The following is a 19,305-nucleotide window of genomic DNA, read 5'->3' as shown; positions in this document are numbered from 1 at the left end:
TTGTGCTTTGCTTTGGCGAAACCAGGGGACATGTTTAAAACTGAATGTCATTTTAGGACGGCTCATTTCTTTCTTGTGCTTCTCTTAGCTTAATTGACCAAGTATCATACTGGAGTTTTTGTGTTCCATAAAAGAGTCAGAAATCGTGTTATGACTGATTATGTTTGGCTCTTATTTAAAACCAACCCAAACTTTTTAAATCTGGCAATATCTACCATAACTATGTGTTAAGAAAATATAATAACAGTTTAAAATGAAAACCAAAACGGACTTTTCAGGATTAATAATGAAGACTGAGAGACTGGAGCTGAACATGAACTGGATATATGAACCGTTATAGTCAAGTCAAGTCAAGTCATTTTTATTTGTATAGCCCTAAATCACGAAGAGTCTCAAAGGGCTTCACAGATTGTTACACTATATTACACAAACTATTTTCAACCGACAAGAGGAGTAGGTTATTCGTATGCAATGGAGTAGAAGTGAGTTATAGTTATATCCCAAAATGTTTTTGGGTCGTGCTTTCTCAGAGTCCATATTATTAACTGATTTAAATGTAGGATGGTGTTCAGCAGTATCTATCACAAAAGATAGCCATGTGTTAGTCTTGAAGTTAGGTAACTAATGGAAAAATAAGTTTATTGAAATAATAACCATTATGATTTACAAAAAATTTACAAAAATATCAGAATAAAACCTAAAAATGTAAAATAGAATAACAGATCCATGACCCGATAATTAATTCCTATTTGACAACCAAAAGTAATCAAGTAATGTTCAAATGTTGTTTTTTTTTTTTTAATTTTTTTTACAGATAACGAAAAAAGATTAACAATATGCATTACTTACTTTGGTTGAGATTGATCTTCTCCAGAAGAATGTGTTCCCTCGTCCAACCCTCCACTATTAATGCCTGTTAGGTAATCCATTGTGGGAAGTTGCTGCCACCTTGTGGGTGTTTTGATACATTTTAATTGAAATCAAGGATTTTATCCTAAGCCCGTCTTCACCTCTTTCAGGAACCGTTTGAATTTTCTTTTTTAACCCCACAAACACGGTGTAATGTGAATTTAAATAGCACTTATCAAACAGGGGCAGCGGCACTCTCGTGGTTATTAAAGGGTTAAATCCTTTGGCGGTCCAACTACAGCCTACAGGCCGTAGTTTGCCCACCACTGCTTTAGTGGCCTTTTCATAAAATGCAGCCTCACCTGTTTGAGCAGAGAGAGCACATAAAGGGGGAATAGACGCATGGCGGCAGGCACCACCAGGCCAGAATGCTGCAGGTTGGACACGTTGTTCTTGTAAGCGCTCATAAAATCCACCACTGCGTTTGTCAGAGCAACCCGAGCATCTGGCAGGCTGGATGATATGGAGCGGTCGATTGCTTTATAAAAAAAAAAAAACCAAAAAAAAAAAAAAAAAAAACATGCACATCGATCAAAAATGTTGATCAGAAATGTTGCATGAAACACTAAAAGTGTAACTCACCCATGTTTGCTAGCAGGCAGGTAATTGCTTGCACATCTGCGCCACCGTACACGTCGCTCAGCTGATTGACCACCGGCAGACAAAGTGTGTGGACCCGGATACGCCTCTTACCTGCAATATTACAGGGACACAAAGTTGGAACCTGGAATGAAGACTTTTAACATGCATCCATCAATTATTTTTCTACAGTTCATATTGTCATTTGCTTTACAGGTGAGTTGGAGCAAAAAATAAATTCTTTCTGAATTTGTTAGCAGTCAAGACACTACGGAATCATTATTGTGATATTTTTACAACGTGGTCCTTGACACACAGCACATTTTGCTGACAAAAATGCATTTACCACAATGTTATTAAGCAACATTTTAACCCTGTTTAATTTAAAAAAAAAAAAAAAAAAAAAGTTACAGAAAAAAAAAAGGATACATCTTTAAAAGTATCTTAACCTTTTCTTATTTTGTTGATACATTTGCAGTGCTTTTAATCTCTTATTTTACGGTATTTTGTCTTAATGCACTGCGGTGAAAAAATATAGTTAGTATAGAAAAAATTAAATAATATTTCCAAGTCTTTTGTATGTAGACTGATAATTTTACTAATTTTAAATATTATATTCTCCTTTTTAATATCGTAATCGGGATTTTATTATATCTACAGTGCAAAAAGTCAACTTGCAGTTAAAATTTAAATGAAAAAAAAAATACTGAATAACAATAAAATATTTATCACGACCCAACAAAACATATTTTCTATTAATAATGTTCTGTAGAGTGTATTTGCATGTTAAGAAAAAATCTTCAAAATAAGATATTGTTCTCTCGTCATTTCGCAGATCGGCTTTCGCTTCCTCGTCGCATCGCTGGTAATTTTGTAATGATTGGTTCTGCGCTTTTTTGCGAACATTGCGAATTCAAGCTTAGGAGCGCCAATACATTCAAAGCAATCGGAGAATTGTCTTCCGTTTCCTGAGAGCAGAATGGAGCAATCCGAAGAAATGATTGACATGACTAGTAACAAAATAACTCAAAACGTATATATGCCGTTAGTGAACGATCGGATTAGGGGGGCAAGCATGAAGAACGCCATTACAAAAATAGACGTAGTTTCTGCATTTTGCTTCTGACATTAAAAAACTATTTCATTCATGCTACTACCAAAATCTGCTTGTTTGCTCTTACTCCTAAAGTGCCGTTCATTGCTGCATCCTGTCTGTTTGGATGGTGTGTTGTACGTGGCTTTACAGAAGAATGGACTTACACTACACATGGATGGATACAACACTCTATCCACTACATATGGGATGGGTACAAACTGTGGAATTTTCGCCACGGGGGCAGAAAATAAATGTCCTGGATAAATAAACCAAACACATGAAAACTTCCTAAACAAGTAAGACTGTAGTCACGTGTATCATTCCTCTCTGTACTAAAAGTTCAACGCCGCTCTGAGGCACAAAAAAAAACTGGATGAGAGAAACTGCTATAGTGTTATGCTATAAGTACAAGTATATATATATATATATATATATATATATATATATATATATATATATATATATATATGGTTCCTAACTTTGCGAAAATTCCCTTAATATCGGTGGTTAAGGAACAGATTAACTGCAAAAAAACGACAGAATACTGTAATTGTAGCAGCGATAGTTTTTTTTTTTTTTTTTTTAGTTGTGGGCCGCAAAATGTTGGCCTGTGGGGCTGCTAATTGCCATAGGGTCCCAGTTTGGAAACAACCGCCCTGAATCTGACCTTTACTGGAGGTGTAGAGCAAAGCCGCCTGGAAACATGCCAGCGATGAGTCCACCAGTGAGTCATCGATAGACATTTGGACAGCAAACGCAGAGTCTGGGTTGACGTTAGCCAGGGACAGCAAGTCGGTGGAGCGCACAAAGAAGTTGCCGTGGAACGTGTGGATGGATAAACCTGATATGAAAAAAATATGATATATATGATAATTGTCAGCCGAAAAAGAGAACACAATCAAATTTGTGGAAGGCAACCTTTAGTGCATCTTATTCTCATGACTGCCTCAAAGCCAATCTTCCTGCTGAAGTAACGTGCGAGGTCCTTCTGAAATTTCTCCAACTGGGATGGGTTGTGGATATGATGGAAGGAGGGGTAGTAAAAAATGCTGCCTGCGGAGTACTTGGCGATACAAGCTGGAAAAGAAAACGGAAAAGAAAAAAAAATCAACAATAAAAAGCACCATTTTGATGCTGGAAAGTTGAAAAGCCTACCTAGCGAGGCGAGGTCAGCGTACTGAGAGCTGAGAAGAAAAAGATCAACACCAATCTGTTGTCCTGAGCAATCCAGTGCAAATTTTTTATAGAAATCTGTGGCGGGACCGAGATGCTGCACCCCCTGGAAACATGATGTAGGAGGTAAGATCGGGCAAGTCTTGTGGAAGGGGCATCTTTCTTTACTTTGTCGCCAGCACGCTGGCTGGGGTCCTCCCTTGACTGCAGCGAGCCTGCACCCAGCGTGGGAAGCTGCGTCTGGAACACGCTGATGCGCCCGCCGCTGGCCGACATGAGCTTATAGGCAGCTTGGAGGGCGGGGCCCAGCGAGCTCTGCGTTTCTTTGCTATGGCTAAACATTGCGGGTAAGGAGCTCAGGAGATCCTTGATCAGCTGCACCAAAGGAGAGAACCAGATGGAAGTGCACATATAGAAAGGGATTTGAGTGGGTGAGAATTTACCTCTTTGCTCTCCCTCCAGTTCACCATGAGACTGTCATGAGAAGGTATGAATACATCTGTAATATAAAAAAAGGCTAAAATATATATATAAAATAAAATGGTTTGGTGTCTTGAAGATCCTGTCCAGAATTTGAAAATTTTCTATTTGCGGATGCCACCTTCTGGTTTAAGTCATTATTGCAGCCCCGATCAAGCTTCAATGGCATGTGCAAAAACATGCATTTTTTGGATACGCTCGAATAAACTCTTCAGGACCTGCAAACCTCTCGCTACACCAGTGAAGCTCTTTGCATTGCGAGAGACCCCACCAAACCAGCCCGCAGCTTCTTCAGCCTGCTGTCATCAGTCAGGAGACTGTGGACCCTGTGGGCCCGGACCAGATGACTGCAGGGAGGCTTCATCCACCAGGCTGGCAGGATGCTGAACTCACTTCCTGCCCTTCCATCCTACCTCACAGCCACTCTCTCCCCGTTGCCCACTCCACCTAGTCTGACTACCTTTTTTTTTCAACCAATGGACACACACTCACTACCTTCGGGGAACTACGTCACTAACACTTTAAAACCAAGAAATAAGCTAAACTTGCTCATTGCACACTCATGTACATTTGACAATAAAGCTGACTTTGACATTTTTTGAAATGTTTTTAACGGTTAGGGTTAGTGTTTGGACTGTATTTGAAACAGGCTTTTTCTTAATTTTACCATTTTAATGCTACGTTTACAAAAAAACTGTGGTGACCAGCAGAAAGCACAAATATATCACGTCCATTTTCCTGTACCTTTAATAACATATGGATTAATAAAAGTAACTTAATGTATTTTTGATGTTAAATTACTATTTTCCTCAAATTGATTACCGTATTTTCCGCACTATAAGGCGCACCGGGTTATAGGGCGCACCCCGAAAAAATAGTTTTTGGTCTTATATTTGACATACATAAGACGCACCGGATTATAAGGCGCTACAATGGGAACGTCGACAAAACAGCCAGATAGTTCAGTCAAACTTATTACCCCCTTAACATTCACAAAGCTTGCAAAGAAGCAAATACGTGTCGTAGACACGTGCGGATGCGGTGTCCGTACGATGTCACTCAAATGCATCGTTCCAAATATCATTCGGAAGGTTAAAGTCTTGGGATTCAAGAAATTCCAACCATTCCTTAGTTTCTATTTTCTTTTTAGCTCGCAACTTTACTGTGCATATGACAATAAACACTTGGAATAGAGTTTAATTTAAAAATAGACACTCCATTCCACCCATTATCTGCACCGCTTATCACAGAAACATCGAGTTCAGTCTGAAACAAGATACAGGGAAAATATATAGCCGGAGTAGCTCACCGAAGTCGTTGTGTTCAATAATAATGTGCAACCATGGTCCTCTTATATCCGTGAGTGTAGTAAATCCAGGAGAGTAAAATATTTACAAATACAGTACAGAAAAGTAAAATACTGTTTTCTCTATGCCGTCAACCCAACTTGCTATTCACATTCATCTTTTTCGGCCAATTGCAGGCTTTGTTTTGCCCCTTTAGCCTTTGCCAGCCTGTATATGATAAAAAGGATCGGCCCCCTTTACCTCCGAATAACTTTAGCCAATAGTGATCGATTCAACTGATGATTGACACATCTTTTTCGGCCAATTGCAGGCTTTGTTTTGCGCCTTTAGCCTATGCGAGCTTGTAAATGATAAAAAGGATCCGCACCCTTTACCTCCGAATAACTTTAGCCAATAGTGATCGATTCAAATGATGATTGATACATCGGTTAGCCAATGAAACGCCGGTAAATAAATCCCAGCATACACCGCGGACTACTTTGCCTTCGGGGGAAAATCTAGTCGGCGGCTGCTGCATTAGTTGCAAGACTTTGCGACTTAATATTTATCCATAAATAAGGGGCACTGTATTATAAGGCGCATGGTCAGCTTTTGAAAAAAAAATAAAGGCTTTTAGGTGCGCCTTATAGTGCGGAAAATACGGTACTTATTAATAGCAAAGTATCAAACTTTGAGACCATTCCAAATAATTGGATTTATTTTCATTATATAACTACAGTTATAAAAGTAGCATTCGAGAAAAATATACAATATGATTTGATCAATTACTTCCCAACAAAGTTTAATCTATAGTTGAATAATGTAATGCAATTTGTAATTTGATTTTATACTATGTCTTGATTGGGCATGGAAAAAGAATGTATTTCCCATAAACATATTTGAATTAATTCATATGGTGGATTGAATTGGGTGAAAGATTTGAAATCAAATAAACTCTAATGAACCGGACAGAGTAAATTTGTGTTTATATCAAGCCCTACCAAAGATCAGTCTTTTGAAAGCCGTGCCAAGAATAAGATGCCTTTAGGACTACTTTGAAGTCAAACGTTAAGGAGAGCTGCAATATTTCCTGTAAATAATAATAATAATAATAATTTCCTTGTATTGTCATTCTGTGTAACAATGTACACAGAACGAAATGTCGATTGCACCTGACCCGTTGTAGCGAGCCGATGCAGCCGCAGCCAACAGAGGGCGCCGCCGACCACTTTTTAAGTCTTAGGAATGACTCGGCCGGGGCGCGAACCCGAACCAAATGTCAATTAGGGAGAGCTAAATTGTATTTAAAAATCCCTTGTTGATATCTAATTATATTTATGAACAACACTTTGAATTTGCAAAGAAAAAACATCTCATGTCTCATTAAAATACAAGTGCTATATTCCAAGCAAAAATAAATGCTGATAATAAGAAGTTAAGACTTACCCTCGATATCAGTCACCACTAGCATCTGTGGTTGGGACAGCCCCTCCTGGAGGTTGTAGAAATGTACACTGCTGTCAAAGGTGAGGAAACCCACTTTGGTCCTTGAATCACCAGGCAACCTATGCAACAACATCTTTTTTTAAAACCTGAGGAGATGCACCTAACAGCGTTTTCTTTAGGATCACGCTACTCACTTATCCAAGTTTTCCAGGAGCAACTCGCAAAAATATTTCAGGTACCCGCTTTCCACCGCGTTGTGTGAGACGTCAAGCACAAACAGGTAGACGGCCGGTTGAGGGGGCCGCAGCTGTCGACAGAAATTCATTTCATGATTTATTATGGTGATGTTCATAAATCAATAAACTCAACAGCCACAACAACAGGTATGCTTGCAATGTGTTTAACGTGACACAAAAGACAATGAGATCGTTTCTTCCCCAGGACCATCAAAGCCCTACAGAAGCGCAGACGACTGAAAATCTATACATCATGCCTATGTATAAAAAAATAGTATTCATATTTCATTTCTCAGAAATATATTACTGACAAATATCGTTGCACAACTTTTCATAGAACCATTGTACTGATACATTTTCAACTTGGGCCAGTCTCCAGGTACTGCATTTTTTCCCTATTTATCAAACTTTTTTCTCTTTTTTTTCTCTTTAAGTCTTCAATACAGGGGTCTGTTTTCACTGGCAGATGTTGCTCCTTTTATTAACACATAGGAGAAAAAAAAATACTTTTTCACGACTTTAGGGAAGGAGTGCAAAATTATGGTTCGACTACTAGCGGCAGGAATTCCGTAGCGTAGCACTTTTCCACATTAAAATACGATTTTTTTTCCTGGTGTCTCTTGGCAAATGCAATGCATCAGAATACTGTTGAGAGAGTGACATCCGTCTTCTACCATTACCTGGATTTTAATACGGATATAGTTTGCCCAATAAGAAAACATTTCGAATGATCAACGATGTGCATGAAGGCTTTTAAGATAAATGTCTGTAAATATTAAAGATGTTGAAGATTAGCATCAATGAAATGGAATGTAGGACGAATAATAACCACTTGATTCGAACTGTGACGAGGTCACATAGCTGAAGGTAAATACATCTGTATCCTTCTCATTTGCAGAATTTTGTGACTTTTTTACAAAAGCACTTTGCAAACACCTTGTTTTGAAATTATCACTAATGTCAAAAATAACTAAATTAATCTTAAAAATCTTAACTGTGGAAGGGAAACCTTTTAGGTAGGATATTATTGGACACAGGCTCTGGCATTAGTATGATTATTATCATCTAAAATATTTTATGGAATCATCATACATCAAACAGTGAAATCAAATGCATTATAGAATTAGCTTTGACATGGGTATCAGGTTTGACAGTTGTTTAATTAGTGTGGGGTGGCTCTCACTGAAATAAAATCATAATACAATATTTTGTTTTCATGCTCTTTGAGTCAAAGATTCATCACCACTGCTTTAGTTCATGTTCATCCTTGACGTCTAATCTCACGTTGTTATCAATGAAAATAAAGACAATTCTTAGTAGAGGTAAGATCGGGCCTAAAAAATCCAGCCCGACCTGACCCACGTGTATATAACGTATATGACGTAAGTGACGTAGAGGTGGAAAGAGGAAGCGGTGCATCTTCTACTGTGACACTGAGGATAAAAAAATTCTTTGGATACAGTGATTTGGAATTAGACGGATAGTTTGGTAAGCATGGTCTTTATGATTGAGTAATCTGTCTAATACACCTACGGCCCGAAGTGTGTTACATAAGTTAAAGTACTGTTACTTCAGAAAAATATTAGTCAAGTAGAAGTAAAATCCAGTTATCTCAATAAATTACTTGAGTTAAAGTAAGAGCATGCTGGGCAGATAATCCACACAAAATAATAAATAAATAAATAAATAAAACTCAAGAAAAAAGCCCTGTCTGGCCCGAATTAATGATTGACAATTTATGACAGAACCCAAGATCTTTTCCTCCAATTCGCTTATGATCGATGTTAACCCTATAATAATTATTTTCTCGTCTTTTCCTGCTGTTGGTGGCACAAGGAGGGAGGACAAGCGTGGATACTGCACATTGCATGTTCCTGAGTCAGCAGTCCAAGATCTTACCTCTTACTCTAATTCTAAAAGCTATATGTGATGCAAAACTGCCACCTTGTGGACTTCTTCAATCAAAACAGTTAGAACAAGGAAGAACCTCTCACCATGTAATCTGAGGAAGCGATGAATTCCACCGTGGCATTTTGGACTTCAGGCCTCTTGTGGGGTTCGCCGTACGACCGCGTTACTGGGTTGTACATGAACTCGTCTGGAACTGGGGAATAGAAAAAGAAAGGAAAAGCACTGCTTAAAAAGCAGCAGAGCTACATAAAGCATCATTGCATCAATGTTGTCGTACCATCATTGACCCGGTAGCAGAGGTTACATTTCCACCGGCGCTGGTCCAGGAATGTAACAAAAGGGTTGATGTACGTGCGGCAGTAACGACAACGTACTATTGTGTTGGATGTGATGACTGGCAATTGCTGCAGCAAAACATGCATTACTAGTTACTACACAAATTGGTGTGACCCACTTGGGTAAGACATGACACATGTTATTTGGTTACATCTAACAGGCAAATATTTTTAATGAATTTGACTTCTTCAATGGCACAATTATGACTCTGGAGTGACCGTTTATGAATTTCTGCAACAATAGGGCTTATTTGCACAATAACCACACCTACTTCTTGAGCACATTTTCATTGGTTTTTCAAGTTGTAAACTCCAAAATAGGGAAACACAACATATATGAGAGGGAAAAAAATGTCATTATTGGCCCAAAAAAAGGACCAATTAATGGATCCATGAAATCATATTTCGTGCAGGTATTAATTTTTGGATGTGTGTTTACCAACAAATAACTCACATAATAATCATTTTAGTGTATTTAAATACATTTTTAATACACTGCAAAAAAAATATCCTTACTACTTCTTTGAAAAAAAGTTCAGATTAAGGCTAAATATTTGTATTTCTCAAATAAAATGAGAAAAGAAAATGCTAATTATTATTTTCTGAGATTATAAAAAGAATAATAGCAAAATCATCCCCAATCTGCCATGTTAGACAATTTTGCCTATTTTATTAATGGTTGTATATTCTTTTCAAATATATAGTTAAAACATATAGTAATAAAGGAAAGAAAATAACTTATTTAGGTGATTTTTTTTACTATTGGACACCTGCAAAGGATGCCAGGGTTGTTAATTATTTTGACTATTACTGCTCACTGCTGTTCATTATTTTGACTGTTTACATAATTGTCACAATTGGCTACGAATGTTGCTTTTTTATTTCCACACTCTTTAGGACAGACTTGCTTTTGCACCCTTGGGGATTTAAAAAAAAAAAAAAAAAAAAAAAACTCGGGAGGACCTTTAGAACAGATTGGAATTTTTGCATCTTGAGGGTTTTTGTACAGTCCTCTCCTGTTCTCGTTGCATGTTAAAAATCATTGAAGTATCTTCTCTTTATTTTGATTGTCTAGTAAACTAAGCGTATCACTAAAACAATATCGAATAATAGCATAATCATCTCTATTGAACATGTATTTCTGTTCTTATTTTACTACATTAACAAGTCACAAATACAGCAAAATGAGAAAGATACTTAGCCAACTTGTTCGACAAGAAAAACAAGATAAGACTATAAGAAAAATAATATTTTAAATCAGCACAAATTTCTCCCAATGGGGTAAGATTTTTGCCCTCACACCATATGATATCAGTTATTATCCGTCTACGTCAGGAGAAGCAGGTCAATATTATTCCTTTTTTTGTCTTTCGGAAAATCATTCGTCGCTAATCCAAAACTTGAAACATTTAAAATATTTTGATAGTATCCTCTTGTACTTGTGTAAGTGAGAGCCTACCTGAAGATCCCTGAAGGGATGAAGGAGGAGGCCAAGCGGCAATCTTGCTTTGTTGAGCAGAGCCTGCGTTTGAGGAATGCTGGTCAGTGTGCATCGGAATGTCCTTACAGAGAGACAAGGAGCGAGTTGATTTGCATCCTATTACTTTATTCATACACAGAATTTTGCAAGCAGTCAAAATTATTGACATACTGCGGGCTGCAGTTCACTTTCTTCAGTTCGGAACTCAGGTTAGGTTCGGGGGCTTCCAGTGGTCTTGGGGGAAGCAAGTTCCTCTCCTGCAGCAGATTAAGAGGCCTGAGAGCTTCTACCTCTAACTCAGGGACCCCGCTCAGGCCCCCCAGAGCCGCCGACAGCTGAGAGAGGTTCGGGAAAGGCTTAAACACAAACAGGCAAAGTGAGTATGGTATGTATATTGCGATCTCCATGACCTCCGAGGATCCATCTAAGCAAACCTGTGAGTACTGCTGATAACTGGTGGGTCCAAGCAGTCCCTGAGAAGCTGGAGAGTGCGTGAGGGATGCTGGACCTTGCCCATAAGCAGGCACGGCAGGGTAACCGTAGCTACTGTAGGGTGGCGCTTGATTGGTCATATTGGTGGAAGGTGCTGTACAATCTGTATGAGAGTTTATTTTTTCTTTTCAATAAAATAAATATTGTAAACATTTAAATAGAGACTGAAAGTACATATTGTGCAAATTTATTTCATTGAAATAAAGTTTTGATGTTATGAGAGGAAATATTACCTGTCAGAGGTGTCAACACTTTTCCCTCTCATGTCCAATAACAAAAATTGGTCAAAGATCCCCTTTAATTTGATTATTTTTACTTCAACTTATCAAACTTGATGTTTTTTGTTCAGTTTACTGTCTATAGGTTGAGGTTATAATTTTACAAAATAATACACTACTAACTTTTCTAAATTGTTAAATTTCATAATAAAAAGTTATAAAACTTACAAAAACACCGTTTTAGGACTCAGGATAATATTTTATCTATGCAGTCCAAGTATGGACAACACTTTTTTTTTAACTAAAAAGGAGTACTGAAGTTAAATATTTGAAATATTTGTTTTTAACACTTAAGGTCGGGGGTGGACAACGTGCGACTCTTAAGCCACGTGTGGCTCTTTGGCGCTGCCCTAAAAGCTTCCTGGAGCTTTACAGAAACTTATAAAGAAAAGGGAAGAAATGAGGGAGGGCAATATAGTTGTTTCCCTCTCCATGCTTATTATTAATATCTTTCAGGACGACCCACTGTGTTCTCCATTCTCTAATAATTGTCTCTGGTACCATAAAAAAGTGTGATAAGATAAAATCTAATGCCTTTTAGTTTGACTAGTGGTTGAGATTTAGCGCTATCACTGCCGTGGCACGGGTTTGATTTCAGTTGCATTCCATCCATTATCTGCACCTCAGTAGGGTCGCTGGGGTGCTGGAGCCCATCCCATGTATCGTCGGGCAGCGAGCAGGGGACACCCTGAACTGGGGGTGGTGACTGGTGACAGCCAGTCGCAGGGCACACAGGGACAGACAATTCGCTCGCTCATTCACACCTAGGGACAATTTGGACCGGCATGTCGAACATGCATGTCTTTGGAATGTGGGAGAAAACCGGAGTGCCCAGAGGAAGCCCACGCAAGCATGGGGAGAACATGCAAACTCCACACAGGAGGTTCAATCTCATGACCTCAGAAATGTGCCGCACACACGCTAACCACTGCCTCGCCGTGCTGCCCCAGTTGCATTCCATATTTTGCAACTGTGGTCAGCGATATTTTCGGACTGATCAATCATTGCACTAACTCTGAAATATATTACCGTAAAACATCGTATGTGATGTTCACCCAAATTTCCGTTTTAGGTTAAAAAAAAAAAGTGTATTATACACGAATAAATACGATAACGTGATGACGCAATTATTATTTGAACATTATGACACATTCCCAATGCTTTTCATTGTTTGACAAATATTTAGAATAGACTTAATGTTATGTATTGATACCCTTATTCTTCTAATGTAAAAATATGTTCATATAAAACTTATTTTCTTACAGCTCCATATATTTGTTTTTTGGGAGGGTCTGTTATGGCTCAAAATGTTGGATTGCCTACCTCTGCCTTATTAAAATTCATGTATTTAAAACTAAAAGTTACTGAAACAACTCTGATATAGTTATCAATTATTGTCATTGGCTCAATCCATCCATCTATCTATCTATCGGACAAGCGTGGTAGGTAAAAGAGTGTTTTTGACCAGGCACCAACCTGGATAATTGCCTCCTTCCAGGGAATCGTAGCTGTTGGGCACAGGTGACGCACTGCCAGTAGTAGATGACGTGTCGCCTCCTGAAAAGCATTTTGTTATGTTTTCCCTTTATTTGTTGTTCATTGTTTACTTAAGGATGTGTTTCCTTTGTAATCTAAATCCTTAAATAAAATGGCTTGACTTAAACAAAACAGATGATTCTGTAACACAAAGCAAGTGTCATAAAAATAATGAGCCAAATAGTGATAACTAAATTAGACTGCGCAAATAAACTCGAAGATTATCGGGCCCGGTCGGCTTAGGAAGCCGGGAGGCCTGAGGAATCGCTCCAACAGGTAGCCATTGGGCTGCTAAGCGGCAGAAACAGAATGATGAACGTTTAAATGATCAAAAAGGAAAGCAAACCGGCTTCCTCATCCTCTTCCTCGTCGTCTTCATCGTCATCTTCCTCTGAGCTAGATGACGAGGGCTCTGTGGTTGGATCCGGGGCCGAGCTAGTGCCGCTCTTAGCGACGTATCCATACTGCGTGCCTGGTGAAAACGAGAGGAAGAGGGAACATTTCCTCACCATTTGGGATTTTCTCCAGAATTTATTAAAGTATGGACACAATGTTTTACTTACCTTGATGGTGGCCCGGTGAGGAATTTACTGAAGTAGCGGGAGTTCCCGGTGCCGCTTGCACTCCGTTTGTGCCGCTGAAAGAGTCGTAAGTTCGAGAATGGCCGTATTGTTGGTGTCCAGGGTTTGCGACTGCAGTAGGTATATGAATACAACAAAAACAATTGAAAAGTGTTCACATTTTAGGGTGACGTTGAATATACAGTAATTGCAGTTATAGATTGAGTTATAAGGCTTTCCTAAGAGCAAGGTTTGCGTGTTCTACCAGTAAATGAGATGGTTTGTTGCACAAACAGAAACCTTTTTGATTCACCCAAGAATTCAATTTGCTTTACAGGGACAGAGTGTATTATTTGACCACTAAAATGTCACTGTACGCTATAGTGCAAGAAAGAGTACAAACACAAAGACTCAAAGTGTGGTCTTCACCATTTTACAAATATGTCAGCTCCCTTCAGTACTTAGCATTTCACATAAAACTACTCAATCTACAAGTATTAAATGCACATTTACATGATAGTTAATCTATTTTTGCTCATTATTTAAATCAATATGGTTCTTTTTCATGAATTGGGTTTTTGTTTTACCACCAGGAGGTGAAAAATAATACACACCGTCCCATTAAGGTTTGAACCTGAGTGTGAATAGTTTGTTTAATTAATGTCACATTACCCACTGGGAAAAACAAACAATGAATTTGAATTTTATCATAGAAAAACAATAAAACATTATATCCAATCTAAAAATTGTCAAATTAAAATTCATGTTAGACAATGCAAAAACAAATTTCCTCATTTAAAAAATATGTTGATATTCCATCGAAAATATAGTGAAAAATAGCTTAAAATTGAGCATTATTTTTCTTACATGTTTTTTATTTTAATAATTACAAAATTAAAATGAGAAAATTATCTCATAGAGCAATTATTTTCCCATTTTAAGATTTATTTTATTTTATAGTATTTCTATTTGAGTAAAGAGGAAAATAATGTTTTTACATTGTTCCAGCTTATGAGTAAATAAGAGACTAAAATAAATTAAAATTATAAAAAAATAATTTCAAGAATTTGCAACCTTAAGAATGTTATTGTTATTTTACTAAAACAATTTGAAATATGATGGGATAAATAATAATCAAAATTCCCAGGATTTTCTGCCAATAGGTCAACATTCTTTTACAGTGCAAAGTTAAAGCATAGATTAAAAACAAGCTAATACCTGCGCTTCTTTGACCGTTAACATCTGGTGCCATTTGAGTGGGAAGAGCCTCGTTGTACCCAGGGTGCACTGCTGCTGCGGTAGTATTCAAATCCACATGGTGATTGTTATACTGCATTGCTCCTGCAGCCTGACAGGAGACAAGTGTTCCATACTGGCTGGTTCCTGGCGGAGACGGGTAAGATACAATAGGGTGGACCGGAGTCCCTGGACCGCTTGCTGACACCGGCAACAAAGTGGGCTGTTGCTGCTGACACTGAGCTGGAGCTCCGTGGTATGACGTCTGTCCATAATAAGCGGCATGAGGCGGATTCTGCTGAAATTGTGCGTAGTAACCGCTGGCTGGCGGCGAGTATTGTATACCGGCAGGGTTTTGCTGAGGCGCAGAACGCGGGGGTGCTACATGATTTGGGTAGTAGTTGTTCACATGGTGGGCATTGTTTATGACAGGGGTTTTGCCGGACACACCGGTGGAGTGCGACAGGATAGTGGGGGCATTCTGTTGCTGGGGTGGGACTCCATAGTAACCAAAAGAGGGATGTGTGGCAGTGTATGCCTGGACTGGACCTGGAAGGTAAAAGGAATTTGTTGCAATCATGTTTAAAAAAATAGAAATTTAGAACAGCTTGCCAAAGTGGGGAAGCCTTATTGAATGACTGCACACATTTAACTTGTACACGATCAAACAATGTCATATCATACAGTGTTTCTCAACCAGTGTGCCTTGATCTCGTCTTGTACGCCGCGATAAATTGTCCGATTTCAGCCAACAGTTTATAACAAATTTGAAAGTTTTAGGAAAAAAGTGTGCTGTGTTTGAGTTTCTGTGTAGTCATCAAGTGAAGTAAAATAACTATTCGTATTACTCTTCTGTATCAAAAGATGACATTTGGAATCATCTTCTCGGGTTATATATTGGATAAATACATTTTGTTTGAAGATCATGTCTGAAATTGTACTGCCTGAAAAATTCACGAGGAGATAATTGTGCTCATTTTATGTATTATTTCTTATTTAGCGAAAAAAAAACCAAAAAAAAAAACAAGAGTATAGAAAGAATAGGAAAAAATTAATTTAAAACCATTAGCTACCAAAATTATTAACCCGTAAGAACTCCACTGCAAATGATTTCCTATACTCTTTGATGAGAGCAAGTTTTTATTGTCAAAGTTTGTAAAAATATAAAATCAGGCTGACAATTATATATTTTTTTAACATTTGGTGTAATTTGAGAATTTTTTCAATGAAAAAAAGTTTGCCCTAGCTTCCGAAAGATTGAGTAGCACTGACAAAGTATAACACTGGAAAAACTCAATTTACACACACATTATCGAAGTATAAAATGGTATATGCCGCAGGGATGTCGAATTTTTGGACTGGCGTGACGTCATCCACTTCGCTACAAGCACCCCTAGGGCATCATGTTCATCTGTTAATAAACAACGGGGTAGACTGCTGGAAGTGTGAATTTTCCTACGGGGATGAATAAAGTATCTATCTATCTATCTATCTATCTATCTATCTATGTGGCGCAACAAGGGTTGCTGACTAGTTAAAATGTTTAATTTGGGGGATTTTTATGTTGTGTATTCCGTATTTGACTGTTAGGGCAAGTGTATTATTATTTTTTCAGGGTATTGAGTTTTGAATGTCAGAAAGGGGTCAGAGAAGTACCAGTATATTACCACTAGATAGCATAGTCTCAAAGGTCAGAGAAGGGTGCTTGGGCCAAGTCTCACGGGACCTCACGTGATTTAGTGAGACTTGCTCAATAAATTATCCTTAATGTCAACAATTAAACGGTGTTGTTGAGACTGACATTTATCATCTATTTTGACGGTGAGATGTCTGTCCCTGTGTACCCTGCGACTGGCTGGAAACCAGTTCAGGGTGTCACCTGCCCGAAGATGGCTGGGATGGGCTCCAGCACCCCCGCGACCCTACTGAGGATAAGCGGTGCAGATATTGGATAGATGGATGTTTGTAAAGGTTGTTTGTGATGTCTGTAAAGTTTACAAAAAGTGAAATAGTACGAGTGAGTCGTCCGTTAGCATAAGCAACAAATAGGACCTTGGGTGAGGTATGCAATGTTATGCTGGACTAACTTAAAAGTGTACTGTGATGTCAATTTGTATATTTTGATACCAAACTACACAAGGTGTGTTGTTTTGGAAGGTACAGTTATGGTGTTTTGTTCAATGATTCTTGAAAAGTACCAATTGATGGCAATGTTATTTTGTATTTATGTGTTAAAAGGGATCTCACGTAATTTAGTGAGACTTGCTTAGTAAATGATCATTAATTGTTGACATTAAGGATCATTTATTGAGCAAGTCAATCAAATACGAATTACACAACATAAAAAACCCCAAATATAACATTTTAACTAGTCAGCAACCCTTGTTGCACCACATATACTTATTATTGAAATTATTATTCATTTTAATGCCTGTATGCAGGAAATAATGAATTAAGACTTTGATAAAAAACTGAATAAGAATGCTCTATATTGATAATAACAAAGTGAATATTGTTTACAATGAGATTAAAACTGGGACCCCGTGATAAACATGGAATAAAGACTTAACATAAAAACAGTATTTAAAAAAGAATAGAAGGATAAAGAGGCAAAAATATTTAGAAGGTTACACGTTGTGCATTAGATAGTAGTGCAATGAAATTAAGCAGCGACGTATTTCCAAAATAAGTTGAGAAATAAAATATGGATACTCATTTCCCTATACATAAGCAAGATGTATTTGCTGTTTTTCACAGTCTTGTGTGCTTGTTTAAGGTGGGGATGACCCTGGGAGGAAACAGTTACACTGATGACAAATTTTGGATGCATTTTAATTGTAAATTCTCCCATTTAAACAAAATGCAAAAACGGTCAGTCTCCTCCATGTGTCATAACTTGTCAGTGTTATCGAAACAAAAACAATTCCAACTGAACAATTTCTGGATAAGACCTGAAACAAGACAAGATCATGGCAGTGTGCCTACCTTTCAATATGTTGTTCTTTATGAAAATATGAGCACTAGCACTCACATTTAAAGCATCTCCAAAGAAGTAGGGTGGTGCTTTTGCACCTTCTTTGATTGCTTTGGTAAACTCAATACAACAGCACAAAGACTTCAATGATAACTCATATATGATTGCAAAGCAGAAGCGAGAAATGTAGTCTTAGCTGCAAACAAGCTTTATCAGCAGCTGCTGCCTCAGCAGCTCGACATGCTGCTTGGACAAATTTGACAGCGCTGACATTTTAGTGGAGATGACAAGGGTGGACAGCCAACGGAATGACAAATTATGAAATTAAGTTTCTAATTTGGGGTGCAAAAACTGCAGGATTGCTCGTCCATTAACGCTAGGCTAAATGTTAGCATCTGTTTTTTTATTTGCTAGCATCCAAGTGGTGCATGTGGAAGTCTGACCGGCTTTTAACTTCAAATCATCACAAATAAAATACCACATGTTGTTGTTTTCAACGAAGATTGGAAGCAAATACTCTTTTCTCTTTACTGTTAGCAAGCAACAGGCCAGGTAGCTTGCTAATCGCATCACCCGGAGTGCTTTACCATTTGGATGGGGAGGAGGAGGCGCTGATCCGCCGTTCGGTGTCGGCGTCGCATTCTGGCCGTAGCCGTGGTGGCCGTTCGCCGGTGCTGACATCGCACACGAAATTTTACACAAAAAAAAAATCACATGAGTGCCAAACAGCACCGAACTGTCTTTGCCGTGAACTGGGTGAGGGGGCGCAAATGGGAAGAGGGACACCGGATAAGTGATCGGGTCAGCGGCAGAGCTGACGGACGGTTCCGGGGACAGGATGTTGACAACCCATTTCCATCTTGGTTCTTTTGGTGCGTTCCACAACAATCGTAAATTAAATTGTTCGGGTTAATGTAGCAACACGAACGCCGGGTGGATTTCAACCAAACATACGCATCGAATTTATAAAGAAAAATAGAGATTAAAAATATTAAACTGTTTGTGTTTTTGATAAGTTAGTCTTAAAGTTTACTAGTGGAAGAAATATGTTGTGTAAGATACGACTCGAAAACGGTAAGCGAACACAACACCAAAGTCCAAGATGGCACCTGATTAAAAGCACGTAAAGAAAAAAAACACAAATACTTTTGATATATGTACAGAACATATTTTTTTCAACACACGCTCACATTCAAAATTGAGTGACACATTTTCAATATATCTATGTATATATTTAAGGGGAAAAGTGTACATCTGCTATATGATAAACTTCGAAAATCAAAAGTCAGCAAGAGTGT

The 19,305-nt window shown here is 38.1% G+C and overlaps 1 protein-coding gene across 1 annotated transcript in view; it reads right to left on the bottom strand.

Annotated features, from left to right (window-relative positions):
• The window catches only part of sec24b (SEC24 homolog B, COPII coat complex component), a 31,493-nt gene extending 12,632 nt beyond the window's left edge, over positions 1-18,861 (bottom strand). Inside the window, exons 1-19 of the mRNA XM_088344829.1 lie at positions 18,595-18,861; positions 15,016-15,582; positions 13,801-13,929; positions 13,584-13,709; positions 13,178-13,258; positions 11,366-11,526; positions 11,103-11,287; positions 10,911-11,013; positions 9,394-9,520; positions 9,200-9,309; positions 7,164-7,276; positions 6,970-7,088; positions 4,201-4,256; positions 3,926-4,132; positions 3,740-3,863; positions 3,503-3,661; positions 3,252-3,425; positions 1,492-1,602; positions 1,212-1,387 (exon numbers count right to left, since the gene is read on the bottom strand). Coding sequence (XP_088200955.1) covers positions 1,212-1,387; positions 1,492-1,602; positions 3,252-3,425; positions 3,503-3,661; positions 3,740-3,863; positions 3,926-4,132; positions 4,201-4,256; positions 6,970-7,088; positions 7,164-7,276; positions 9,200-9,309; positions 9,394-9,520; positions 10,911-11,013; positions 11,103-11,287; positions 11,366-11,526; positions 13,178-13,258; positions 13,584-13,709; positions 13,801-13,929; positions 15,016-15,582; positions 18,595-18,688 — 2,922 coding nt within the window. The 5' untranslated portion in view covers positions 18,689-18,861. The remainder of the gene's footprint in view (positions 1-1,211; positions 1,388-1,491; positions 1,603-3,251; positions 3,426-3,502; positions 3,662-3,739; positions 3,864-3,925; positions 4,133-4,200; positions 4,257-6,969; positions 7,089-7,163; positions 7,277-9,199; positions 9,310-9,393; positions 9,521-10,910; positions 11,014-11,102; positions 11,288-11,365; positions 11,527-13,177; positions 13,259-13,583; positions 13,710-13,800; positions 13,930-15,015; positions 15,583-18,594) is intronic.
• Positions 18,862-19,305: the final 444 nt, after the last annotated feature.

Source organism: Urocampus carinirostris, chromosome 9 (assembly GCF_059441175.1).
Source record: "Urocampus carinirostris isolate Australia breed hairy pipefish chromosome 9, RoL_Ucar_1.0, whole genome shotgun sequence".
NCBI lineage: Eukaryota > Metazoa > Chordata > Actinopteri > Syngnathiformes > Syngnathidae > Urocampus > Urocampus carinirostris.
Note: the sequence above shows the minus strand (reverse complement) of the source record. Positions and strands in the feature narration are given on the sequence as shown.